We start from the raw sequence: 13,919 nt of genomic DNA, 5'->3' as shown, positions 1-13,919 counted from the left end.
GCCTAAAATCAAAGCACTTGGATTTTACATTTGATGAGATTAGCCATAGTGAGGGCTACTCAGCCAGCTGAGTCATCACATGATATCATCAGGGTTATCTCAGCTTGGACAGGCAGCCTCTGTTAAAAACTGGAGGTGTAGAGTTTGAGAGACGGGGTGTATGATACAGATGGATGCTGTTATGAACAATAATAATAGTAAGCATTAGTCTCTCTACCTGGCTTATGACAGAGTACAAGACATTATTGTTATTCTCCTTGAGTGCTTCCTCATGTGTGTGCTTTGTGTCATAGTTAACCTCAGGCTCATGACCAGACTTGCTGTGTAAGCACAATGAACTATCTGTGGTGAATCACTGAGGGAACAAACAGAGGGAGGATGAGGAAATAGATGCCTGGAGGAAACCAGCAGAGGTGTGTGTGTGTGTGTGTGTGTGTGTGTGTGTCTGTGAACATGCAGCTCTCGAATGCTAACCCTCGTGAACAACTGCTTCAGCCAAAGAGGAAGCGAGTGCTCCGCTGCCTCAGCCAATCACAGGATGCAACATGCTGGTATCATGACATGATGGCAATGATGTTGTTGCCCCACACACACACACACACACACACACACACTCCTTAAACATGAGAGCATGTTGTGTCTTGTTTGTTTAAAGAGCTCAGAAAGATACCCAGAAATTAGTCATAAAGAAAGTACAAGGTGTATATACACAGAATACACACATACCTGTGAATAGTTGCTTTACCTAGTGAAAATATACTGTAGCTGTTACCATGTATTCATTTGAAGCACACACGCACATGAGCCCACATTTTCACTTTGATTTGATGTTCAGTAGTCATTTTAAATATGCAGTAGGATGCCCTTGTAACTGGGTGGTCCAAGATGGCTGTAGCCATGACAACCTTGGTTCTGATCACCCAGCAACCTTCACTGCAAGTCATCCAAAAGTTTTCAGTCACTTTCTACTGTCAAACTATCCAATAAATGTCAAGGAAATTCTCTTTAAAAACAAACAAAATACAGGAACCTCTTCTAATCAAACCAATCTGTACTCTGCTGTATCTTCAACTGTATTCTACCTATTTTCAACAATGATGCTTCAGTGAAAGCCAGGTAGTCTTTAGACCTGACTCTACGGCTCAGTTAAAGAAAGTCTCAGTAATTTCCTAAAACAGCTGGCCACTGTTTTTAACAAATCTTACTGAAAGAGGAGGAAACAGTGCATTTGTCGGGGACTATTTTCAGCTGCGGATGAATCCACATGTGGTGCTGTAGTGAATATCTGGGGCAGCAGGATGGTGTGTGTGGGACTGAGGCAGAATAAACTACAGTGTGTGTGTTTATGGTGATAAAGGAACATGTCACCCAGTGCAAAACACTTCCATTGCTTTTTTCCCTGTAGTTAGTCAACCATCTGTAGGTTAGAACAAGACTGTCTGATTTTTAGAAATCCTCCTTCAATAATCAGACAAGTCTGTGGAAAGATTGACGTCCATGTTTATAGAATATGTTCAGTAGTTCGGTTTTTGACTGGGGTTTACTCTAAGACAAATGAGAAGCTAAGAGAAAAGAATCTGTTAGAACTGTCTCAGTAAGGCTTAAAGCAGAAGCCTATACAAGGTTTAACCTCTAATACATATCCACTCACATCATTTTTAATAATTAACATTTCATGTTGTGTCAGTTATGTCATGTTGTTTTGCACTAATAAAAAAACAATGCATCAAAGGTAATGGAAACTGAAGAGGAGAATGAGAGGATCAGTTTCTCTTCCATGTTAGTTTTTCTTGGAAAGCAGATGGACAGTGGACATGTGTGCAGTATTTTCCATGCAGTCAGTCGACAGACACGGGGCGTTCCATTTGTTGCCACTTCTCTACATGTCCCTGAACCCTCCCCCTCATCCACCCACCCACACACTGATGGCACCATAATTGGAAACTTTCGACACCTTCACATGTTGCTAAAGCCCTTCACCAAATTTCTACACCTGTTTGTTTAAATATGTATATTCCATGTTCTGTATATATGTATCTGCTTTGCTGTGACAACTTCAAATGGACACAAAAGGGGAAACATGACATTTAGCTGCCGGTGGACATTCACATTTGAGAAGGCATGTTTGTTCTACATGGCCATAGTAACTGCTGCTGAAAGTGTCACAAATTGTGATCCTCCCCCACCCCATCCCCACACAGTGTTTAGCAACAGGGACAAGATCTCTCACTGGCATCACTGGCAATAGTATTAAGACACACAAGAAGGCCATGAAGTACCATTAATAATATTAATAACAACTTTATTCATATAGCACCTTTCAAAACAAAACATATAAGTTTCATTACATATAAATGAAAAGCAAATAAGATCTAGAACTTAAGACAGTGTAGTCTACCTCATTCGGTCCAGGAGTGTTCCATCAGACTCCACCCAGAGAAGATGTTGGTCAGTCGGGAATCGAACCACGATCTCATTCAGGAGCAGCCGCTCTGCCACCGTGCACCCATATACAGTTTTAAAATCATAAAATAAAAGCAAATAAGATCGAACTTCAGCTCCCTCATTTGAGAATGACTTCAGTCGGATGGGAGCTGAAACGTTTCGTCTTGATTCTGAAAACAGTGTCCAGATGACTACAACCGAAACCTTTTCTACGATCTAGAACTTAAGATATAAACATGATCAATTAATTTAAATAATTACAACAAATACCATCAGATTAAGAAAAAGCCATACGATAAAAGTGAGTCTTAAGAGGAGATTTAAAGGAGGATATACTGTAGTGTTTGCCTTCCTGAGATTCATGAGGCAGGGTGTTCCACAGCTGAGGGGCCCGGACCGCAAAAGCCCGGTCACCTTTAGTGACAAGTCAAGATTTAGGAACCATTAGTAGGGCCCTGCCGGAGGATCTCAAGCAGTGATCAGGCTCATAGGGATTTAGCAGATCACAGATACAGGCAGGAGCCTGACCATTCAAGACAGTAAAATCTTTAAAACAAAGCTTCTCAGGTGACCAGTAGGGCAGCAACGATGTTAAAAGCTGCAGCAGCATTTTGCATCAGCTGCAATCTTTGGATGTTTTGCCTGATACCAGAGTAAAGTGAATTGCAAAAGTCAAGTCTGAAGGAGACAAAAGCATGGATGACCTTTTCTAAGTCTGCAGAGGAAAGGAATGACCTGATCTTGATTAACTATCTCAGTCGTGCAAAGCAGGAATGCACCACTTTAGTCACCTGAGCATTGAAGGACAATTCACAATTAAAAATGACACCTAGATTGTGGGCCTCTTTTAGGCACCCAGACTAGAGGAGAGATTATTAATGCTGCTAGTACTGGGGCCACAGGGGGTAGTTATAATTACATCTGATTTAGAATCATTCAATTTCAGAAAATTTGTGGATATCCAATTTTTAATCTTGGTGAGGCAGGACATAATACAGGATGCATCCGTGGTACCAGGCTTTATCGGGACATACAACTGGGTGTCATCTGCGTAGCAATGGAAGTCAGTTTCATGACTACGCATGATTTGACCCAGGGGTAACACGGGTATATGATAAACAGGAGGGGACCCACAATAGATCCTTGGGGGACCCCACAAAATAGAGGAGCACGAGAGGGGAGGCATCTCTAAGCACTACAGAGAAGGACCTGTTTGACTGATAGGAGATAAACCAATCCAGAGCCACATCACTGATACCAACATAGGTCTTCAGACGGCTGATTAAGATATCATGTGTCATCACTGTGTCAAAGGCTAAGCTGAGGTCAAGGAGAATTACAATGGAGTGCAGGTCAGTGTCGGCTGCAAGCAGTAGGTCATTGGTGACCTTGACCAGAGCAGACCTGGGTGCTGTGTTGGGAGCAGAAACCAGAAAGATTAGAAAGATTAGATTAGATCAGTGTTACAATGCATCTCAGTGAAGCCTGCCTGAAAAACAGGTGCTCCTTGCTTCTCTGATTTTATACTGATAAGTGGACATTAGGTTTTTTAGAAGGGACGCACTGTGTTTATCCTTTTTGCACTTTTGTTCTGCCTTCCTGCATTGTCTCTTTAAGTTCATTAATTCTTCATTTAACCATGGCAGAGAAGAAGGTTTCAGCTTTTTACATCTGACTGGAGCTACAGAATCTAAAATGTTTGAGCTGTTAAAAACACTGACAAGCTCCTCTACGGAGAGGCCATGTTATTCACTGGTTTTAAAAGGTGTATTTGAGGCAGTAAATGCTTGACAGAAATGAGGAACAGAGAGTGAATCAGTGCGGTGGGTTTGGGGTTTGGGAGATAGCCGTGGAACCAGGAAGAGCACTGTGTTGTGATCAGAGATGGCAAAATCAATCAAGTTCACATCGTCCACACAGAAACCTTGGGAGAGCACAAGGTGAAGCATGGGCCCTTTGTCATAGCTGGGCTGCTTCACATATTGAGTCAAATATAAAGAATCTAAAAGTTTGATAAAATCAGAAGTAAATGAGGAGGAAGAAGGGCAACAAACATGGATATTAAAATCATCAAGAATAAGAACTCTGTCATATTGTAGCATAATGACCTGACCTTAAATGATCTGAAAAATCCTGATTAAATCCGAAGGTGAATTTAGGGGGTCGTTAGATTAAAACACATAAAATGGGCAGTTTGTTAAAATAAAAGTAAGACTCTCAAAGGGAGGGAAGCTCAGCCACAGGAGAGAAAAAGTTTGAGTTTGATGTCAGCACCACCAATACCAGACGAGTCGAAGAGGGGAAGAGAGAGTCTTTTTCGACTCCTAACTACAGACGCCCAGGAAGGGGGATGAGGTGAAGTCAGGACAGGGACATCAGCAGGAGTAACGTTAGCCACTTCAGCCGAGGCAAGCAATAAAGAATTGTGCATGTGCCTGCATTGTGGGTGTAGTATTTTAGGTACAAAGCAGATTATAGTATTTTGGTAAACCATGTCATGAGAAGCCAAGTAAGCAGGGCAGAATATGGGATGGAGGAGAAACATGCCAGTATGAACTCCACAAAAGGAGAGAATGCATAAAACTAAATAGGTGTGTGTTTAAAATATTTTCATATCCAACAAGTTTACTCTGTTTAATATGTTTTGCTTCTTCTGGATAAAACAAGGTTAGAGCCTGTAATAGTTATTGCACCCAACTGTAACTGTACAGAAAGTGGTGATGAAACAAACAACATACTGACAATTTAGTATTCTTAGAACCTTAGTAGTATGTAAATGTAGATTTTGTCCTTGGGTTCATCCTCTGAGGACCATTAATATCCATATTAACTTTTCTCATGGCTGTGAAGCAGTAGATACAGCCCCTACTCCACAGATAAACAGTTTCCTTATCTGTTGCTCTCAGCAGTTGCCAGACGTCAGCAGCACAGAGCAGAGAACATACTTTGAAAGGGGGAAAAATCATGCACAGGCCTCTGGCTGCCCACCCATATTTCATGATAATAATCTTCACTTGGGCAGGCAATCAATTTCATTCCCTCAGTGAAGTAGTTACTACTATGGTGTGCTTGCTCTCTGTGACATCTGTGGGCCTCCGAGCATTCCAAGGCACCCAGAAATGCACTTATGGTGTACCATGGAATATATCTCCTCATGTACTCCTCATGTACTCCTCCTCAAACTTACATGTACAGATGTGTATTTCACACAGCTCTGTGTACACCAGTACACTCCATCTTGTTAAAGACCTCCTCTAACTCCCGAAAATGAAAAAGCTGTCTGACATTTAATTTTCAAAGTCGTACCCCGCTGTACAGTGGACAATATTCAAATGTTAATTGTAAAAAGTAAAAGAAAATGCAATATAAACAACCTGATTTTCCATTTATGCAGGGAATATTTAAGTCAAAATGAAAATGCAATTTTCTAACAATTTGAAAATTAAAATGGCATTTGATATTTCATTTTCAAAGACTTAACCTGCTGTACAGTGGGCAATATTCAAATCCAATAAACAAAACAGCACCCCCAATTTACATGTCACCACGCTCTTTTGGGGTCAACGTGAAAATGAAAATGAAATCTGAGGCTAGGTGAATCCTAAACCATCCCTTAGTTATGTTGTTATAGGCCTAGACTGCCGAGAGACTTCCCATGGTGCACCTCTCTCCTCTTCTCCCTCTCCATCTGTACCAAGCAGCAACCTCCAAAGCTGAAAAGTGAAGCCTAGCTAAAACCTGCATTCTTTCTAATGACCAGCAGGGGGCGACTCCACTGGTTGCAAAAAGAAGTCAGATTGTATAGAAGTCTATGAGAAAATGACCCTACTTCTCACTTGATTTATTACCTAGGTGAATGGTTTGCTAATGAGTTTATGGTCTCAGTCGCTAGTTTCATGTCTTCTTCAATACAGCATGATGTTCATTCTGTAAATTATGGTCCCGATGGTTCCATAAAACAAGATGGCGACGGCCAAAATGCCAATCTCGAGGCTTCAAAACGGTAGTCCACAAACCAATGGGTGACGTCACGGTGACTACGTCCACTTCTTTTATACAGTCTATGATCAGTACACATTCTTATCCCATTACTGCATGTTAATAATTCAACTTCTCTCTCCCGTAGTTCTGTGCTTTCTCATCTCTCTCCTCTCTCATTCTGTTGCTTTCAGCAGGTATTTCTACCACCAGATCTATGAATGCAAGGAACCTTCTTGCTACTACAGTTATTATTAGTCTTAGTACTACTATTATTATTACTGTTATTTTATTAATATTAATATTATTACCACTACCATTACCATTACTCTCATTTTAAATCTCAATGTGAAGTTTGCATTGCTCAACTGTAAGTTTTCTTTTCTTCTGCTCTCTCACTCTCTCCTGCTCTCTCTCATTCCCAGCAGATGGTCGCCCACCTTGAGCCTGGTTCTGTTAAAGGTTTCTGCCTGTTAAAGGAAGTTTTTCCTTGTAACTTACACCAAGTGCTTGCTCGTGGTGGGAATTTTTGGTGTTGTTTACACCGCTAGCACAGGAGCTTTGGACCGCCGGGAGGAGGAGCTTTTTCAGGCCCGACAGGGAATACAGTACAGAGGTGTTTTACAGCAGCTCCGATCAGGACTCTGACTCTGGGGACAACAAAGACACAGCTGGGACAGGAGAGGCTTGAAGTGGGAGAGGAGCGAGAGGGAGGTCAGCGCCCACCTCCGGAGGCCTGAGTGGGGGTTACGGCAGGGTCATCCCCAGGGTGCCAGGAGCCAAACCCAGCAAGAAAACCACCTCTAGGCTAGAACCAACTCATGAATGACTACCCTCACTAAAATGAAATGTCAAATGCAACTTTCCTTTTCAAATTGTTAGAAAATTGCCTTTTCATTTGGACTTAAATATTGCTTGCATAAATGGAAAATCAGGTTATATTATTTATATTGCGTTTTCATTTTCAAATTTGAATTAACATTTGAATATTGTCCACTGTACATCGGGATACTACTGAAAATAAAATGTCAAACAGCTTTTCCATTTTAATTTTAATATGGTCATAGAACGCCAATACGAAAGCCAGTATGTGAAAATGAAAATGAAAATTGGATTATTTCATTTCCATTGAAATTTTTACAACATACATATGTGGAAAATGATAATGCTATTGTGGAATTATATTTTCATTTCCAAGTTTACAATATAATTTTAATATAGTCCCCTATGCGCTTCCATAGGATCAATTGTTCTAGCGATCTAGTTGTTTTCTGCTGCTTGTCTGGCCTGGGGTAGGGGTGGCACCTGGCAAGGCAGCGCAGGCGTCCTTCTCACCAGTCACATCCTCCAGATCTCCTCAGGAATCCAATACATTCCCAAGCTAGGTGGGACATGTAATCCCTCCAGCATGTTCTGGATCTCCTGACAGTTGGACAGTTGAATCGGAAAATGTAATTTGGAGATTGCACTCCTTTGATGTTTGGCATTTCCAGATCTGCATGTTAACAACTAATATTCTGCACTGAATAGAGATTTCAGCAATGGACCAGGTAATTCAATCCAAAGTCCTGCTGTGGCAATGCGACAGGTCACACCAGCATAATATTCCAGCTTGTGACTCTATGGCCGTCAGCAAGGTAAAAACACTGATTAAGGCCACGATATAATAATGATTCCCACAATGAAGGTACTATCGACAGGCTCCTGGTGGTGCTGAAGACTGCCTGCCTGTTCGATACACTTTGCCAGTCCTTATGAGGAAGTCTGAGCCAGAACTATGATTAACAGACCAGAACTTGATAGCTGAGATCTGAAACCAGAGTTACAAAAGAAAAAGCAGACACACTGGACATTTTACAACATTTCTTTAATAAAAAAAACTAACCCATAGGGTTTCATACAAAAAAACAATACTTGTTATAAGTATCAAGGATGCATTGCAAACATACTTTCTCACAAATCAGTCTTCAGTGATTTTCTTTGTGCCCTGAAAGAACAGAAATTGTGAAACCACCACAGTGGAGATCTCACAGTGAAATGTTGTCTAGGACAACTGCAGATCAGACACAATGATTATCCTCACCTAAAGTTGTGTTCTATGATATCGGAACACGTTGTTGTATGTTGTGTGGGTCATGTTTGGCACTTGCAGTGTCGAGAAATTACAGCCAATCACCAAGCTGGGATTTAGAAATCAAATGTGGGGTTCAAACAAGTTTAGAGTGTTTTACCTACAGAAAATTCACTCTCACATCACAAACATTGTTCAAACAAAACAGAAACAGAAACTCAATGTATCAATCAAAAAGTGCAGTAAAATACAGGAATAAACCACATTTATTCAAACACTGGTACACAAGAAAATGGATGCTGCATGAGGTTCTATTAGCATCGAAGGAAGATTATTCTACATGCTGTAATTCTCAAATTGAACAATATCCCTTACAAATTCTTTACAGCAACACAAACTGACTGGATTAAACCAAAAGGATGGTTCCTCTAGTGAAATCCCTTAAAAATACAGGGTTTGACTGGAATGACAAAGCATCATGAGGAAAAGACAAACCCCAAAAAAGCAAAGATGTCACAACAGGCTGGGGGCTGACTTATACAAAACTTGGCCCCAACAACAAAGTCATAAGTGGCTGTGAATGGACAGTGAGACCCTGACAGTTTGAGTCTCTGGAAGGGACAGCTTATTCAGAAACGTAGCGTGCCACAGACTCTGTGACTCGGCCCCCAGGTCCTTGACCTGAAGAGCACCAGGCGGAAGACTCAGCATAGGTGATGAAGCACAGTGAAGACATCTGACAGAACAGGCAAGCATCATTCTGTCCATCTCCACGGCCTTGGCTTTACTTCTCCATCCCACGTCTCCTCTGGAGTTTGGACCTTCTGCTCCTTTTCAAGTGCCTTAGAAGAACGGTCTCTGAGAGCTGGACCACAGTTCTAGAACCCCTGATGGACTTCAGCAGACTGGCAGCATGCGAGCATTGCCATTGTACTCTTCCTCAGCCTGGGAAAAAAATTATGGTTTTATTAGACAGACTATCTGCAAAGATAATATATTATTAGTTTGACAGAGAGCGTTAAGGTCACTTATTGGGGGAACGTGGTTGAGACACCTACCTCAGAGTATGCCGGAGGAGGTGGGAACTGGAAGGCTGGGGCATTCATGAAGATGGGGCTGTCGTCACCGTCGAAGTCGTCCAGGAGCGGCGTGAGGGGCTGGTCCAGGCGGCAGTCACGGGTGATGTCACAGTAACTGGGAGGCTCAGAGGGCATCCTGAGGGACACCCAGCTCTGGGAGGCGTTGCTGACCGAACCCTCCTGGCTGCTCACGCTGTTGCTGCGGCTGCCCAGACCGGCGGTCCCAATGACCAGAGGCAGCTCCAGGATCAGCTTCTCACTACCAGGGATGTGGACGTAAATCTGGCAGGATCATGAACACATACATTAACACTTATCTTCACTTCTCAAAGAGGTTACAACCAAAAATCTCTGGCTACATGCAGCAACTGAAGGCTTACCATTAGAGCGTACTCCACACGGATGATGTTGCAACCCAGCATGGATGGTTTGATCTTTGGCACCCTGATGGTCTTTCCCTGCCAGGCGTCACACATGCCAGAGATGATGTGGTTTCCACGCACCGAGGACAGCTTCTGGCGGAAGACCTTGGTGCGGCCGTTGGCCTGGTAGGTGTGTTTGGCGATGATGGCAGCCTTAGGCACCACAATGCGGGAGCAGGTATTCTCAAACTTTGCGTTGATGCAGATGTCTTCGCCTTCGCAGAAACCACGGCGGTCAATTTTTGCATTCAGTGACACCTGGCCATCAGGGATGAACATGCAGGTGACTTTCTTCTCCTTCATGCCACCTGTGGGAGACTGAGGAGACGCAGGAAGGTAAGACTCAACTCCTTGTCAGACTCAAGCAGCATTATTCCATAACTATATAACAAGCGGACACAAAAGCGCTCAATATGTTTGGGCTGTCTGAGCCAGAACATGCAAAGCTGAAAAATGCCCATATAAATATCCATTTTGTTGTTCAGTGTCTGTGAACTTACCAGTAGGTCAGGGGTGTTGACATCCAGAGGCTCCTCCACCTCAAAGGGTTTCTTGCACTCGAGGGTGGGCTGTTGTGGCCTCTCCATCAGGGCCTTCACAAAGTACTGGACATAGCCAAACTTCCCCTTGTATGATGACACCAGCTGCCTGTGAGAACACGAGAAGCTAAATTAAAACCTAAAGTATTCTATGATATACAATCAACGAAGAGCCATACATCCAAAGATGATGTAATATTATTTGAATTAGGAGACGCTGCCTTACCCTTGCTGGGGGAGCTCAAATCCGAAGATGTACTCATATTTGTTGCCAGGCCTCAAGACGACTGATCCATCAGAGTCTGGAAAGAGAAAATTAAAGCTAAGTCTTTGCCATGGCATACATGCTTATTTGCCTAATTTAGTAACAGTAAGTAACAATGTTGCCTTGACTACTGTCTTTTGTGTGACTGGATGACACTGACAGCTGTTTGATTCAACATGGGAAACACCAGTGGAATAATTATCCAAGTCTTGGGTGCACCCACTGCCAGCCAGCCATTTCTCAACGTCAATGAAATGATTCACAGTGGTAAAGAAAACAAGGCGCAACAGGCTAAAACAACTGAAAAGATCTTTCATTACAACCCCAAAGTAAGTGTTACGATTGACTAGCAATTCATTCAAGTTACACTGACAAATGTATCAAAGCCGTGCTAATTTGTTCCAAGAGATTACAAAGTTGACTGTGGCGATATCTGACTGCAGAGGGTGATAACGGGACAAAGTACATGTCCGTACCTGTGGGCTGGTCGTCCAGCCGCAGTACCTCTTCATATCTGAGGTACTCGGCCTCCTGACGGCAGCGCTGCTTGCCTTTAGCGTACTCCACCTTGGCGCTGCCCAGACCCAGAACCTTCACTGCGGACACACGCGTCATCTCGTTCACTTCCACTTCTATCCGGCCAGACACCTTGTCCCCGCCGCAGTAAAAGGTCTTGCTGGGATCCGTAAAGATAATTTGGAAGGTTTTCACTCTTCTCGTCATAGCCACCATGACTGCTTATTTAGGATATCCAACACAAAGATAAAAACGGAACGTGCCTTGTAGCTGTTCGACTAAACCGCTGAGAAGCGATTGATGGTTGGGGAAGCACCAGCTTCCACTGTACTCTGCCGTAAACAAAGACAACACTGCTGCTTTTATATGACGAGCCTCAGCGGGACATGAGGAGCCAGAATGAACAGCATGGCTCAGCGCGTGCACACCGCTCCCATTGGTGGAAAACCTTTGTTTGTGTCAGCTCTAGCCAATCAGCGCCCGAAACCGACGCGTGGACACCGCGTGGCTGGGAGAATGTAGAGCGTGCTCAGCAGATGTGAGCACAGGAAGTTGAAGGTGGACACAGAGAGCAGTACATTTGTAGTAAGTAAACAGTGAAACCAAGGAAAGGAGTCTGGATATGAGTGTTTCATTATCACACACACACACTGATCCTGAAAACCCCCAGTCTATCATTAGCATCACCAGGGTTGGGCTGGAAATATGTTAGAACATATTAATATATAGAAAAGTATGTAAGTGTAGTTGGTAAAGTTTTCAGTATGAATATAATACGCTAACTTATAATGAGTATAATAAATATTTGGTATCTGGTAATATGTAATAAAGTGCAATGAGATAACTTCTGTTATGAATTGGCGCTATATAAATAAAATTGAATTGAATATGTATTACTTTATTAGAGGTTTGACAGGAATTGAGGAGGGAGAGAGATGGGGAAGGACATTGCGGTTCATGGCCGACACCCTAACCTGTAGCCACTGCGCGTCCCAAAGCATGTTCATTTCTGATTCTGCATGCTGTATTTTGCGGCTCTGAGATGATTTATGGTTTATGATTTTTAGACACACTGGACAGGACCTCCAAGACAATGTGTACGTTATTACATTAATTGACTGTTTATCCAACTCTGTCTCACAATTAACATTATTAGCCAAACTTATCCCCTAAGGAGTATTGTTCATATACATCCATATTGCATTAGTAAGATACATTTGGTGGGAAATGCCCAGATTACATGTTTATACTGGATTGTTCGTGGAAATCATTAACTGTCAACATTTTTCATGCGGGTACTCCCAGTATCCACACAAGACATCTAATGTGTACTATGCAGTATGTAAGTATGGTTCATTTTAAGCAACCATGTCTGTTTGGTTAAGAATAGTGAAGGTCATGGTTAAATGAGAAAGTGTCAGGCTTGGCAGTTGATTCCTGACCTTGGAAACAGCAGTTGACAAAACAATCTTAACACAAGCATCACTTACTGGCATGTAGCACGCAGTCCACATTAGCAGATTGAACCTTTCCGTGATTCTGAGCACCTCGTGGACTTCACATCCATGTTGACCTCAAAGTTGAGTTTGACTAGTATTATATGGAAAGAGCTGTTGGTGGCAAATGCAAAGATAGAAATGCCATCCACCCTGTTCCATATGACCACCACACTTGTATTGCGAAGCTGGCCGAGGCAGGAATCTGAACTCCGGGAGCCCGGTAAGATCCAGGCTCGCTGTGTGTTAACTGTTTGTGCTAATTTAAATGAAAATTGATCTGGGAATATGCACCACTGAAGCACAATATTTGCTGACATGATAAGGGCCTTGAGGTGGATCCTGCTTTATTATCTGAGCTTTCACACAGCTCATCCGGGCCCAGGCATAGAAAAACTGTACACACTGCACAGTGCAGGAATGAGGTGTTAATAAGGGCCCAGATTTTTGCCCTGGGTCCCAAGTCAGAAATAAAAAATGGATGAAAAACTGATTGCAATAAAATATTTGAATTCAAATAGAAGGGAACTAGAAATAGAAAGTACAAAAGGCAGAGTAAAAAAGATAAAATATTCATGTATATACAGCCATGTACAAAGTAGCAATAATTTAAGATGACTAGCTTTTTGTGTATATGTTGTATATGCGTGCGTTAATCATTTTAAGTTTTGCAAAATGTAGACTATGTAGCTATTTCTGTTATTTTGTCCACCCCTCGTATATGAAGATATATGAGGATTGAGGGATTGCAGCACGTTTGCAAGCACAACATTTTGGATGCAATGTTCCAACATGGAGCCTCATTCATTTCCAGAGGAAGTTCTTGGTCCAGAAGACATGAACATCAGTCCATCTCCATTTCACAACTGTTTCCTTTTAATGTGTGTGTATGGTGTCATGTGACCTGCACAGCCCACTGTTGTTGCTTGGACTAGAAGCTGTTTTGGATCTGATGATATTGCATGGTTCCCCTCTGTAAACTTTCACCCATTTTTTTTTAGCCATTGCCATTATACCATCAGGAGAATTTTCCACCATAAAAACTTTAAAGGAATACTCCACCCAAATCCTCAGTCTTTGAGGATGGAGCTGAGCTGAGTCTAAGGAG

General features: G+C 42.4%; 1 protein-coding gene across 2 annotated transcripts; it reads right to left on the bottom strand.

Moving 5' to 3' along the window:
* Positions 1–8,273: 8,273 nt before the first annotated feature.
* Positions 8,274–11,678, bottom strand: txnipa (thioredoxin interacting protein a). Of its 2 annotated transcripts, XM_044170551.1 has the most exons (7): positions 11,529–11,644; positions 11,276–11,447; positions 10,761–10,836; positions 10,496–10,643; positions 9,954–10,313; positions 9,553–9,855; positions 8,274–9,439 (listed from the first exon to the last, which is right to left on the bottom strand). In XM_044170551.1, the coding sequence occupies exons 1-7, from the start codon at positions 11,529–11,531 to the stop codon at positions 9,392–9,394; spliced, it is 1,110 nt and encodes a 369-aa protein (XP_044026486.1). In that variant the 5' UTR covers positions 11,532–11,644; the 3' UTR covers positions 8,274–9,391. The 2 variants fall into 2 exon arrangements, with proteins under 2 accessions (XP_044026486.1, XP_044026485.1); XM_044170550.1 differs by having other exon boundaries at positions 11,276–11,678.
* Between the last annotated feature and the right edge of the window lie 2,241 nt (positions 11,679–13,919).

This window comes from Siniperca chuatsi, linkage group LG17 (genome assembly GCF_020085105.1).
Source record: "Siniperca chuatsi isolate FFG_IHB_CAS linkage group LG17, ASM2008510v1, whole genome shotgun sequence".
In the NCBI taxonomy this organism is placed as follows: Eukaryota; Metazoa; Chordata; class Actinopteri; order Centrarchiformes; family Sinipercidae; genus Siniperca; species Siniperca chuatsi.
This window is presented reverse-complemented; position numbering and strand designations above follow the sequence as displayed.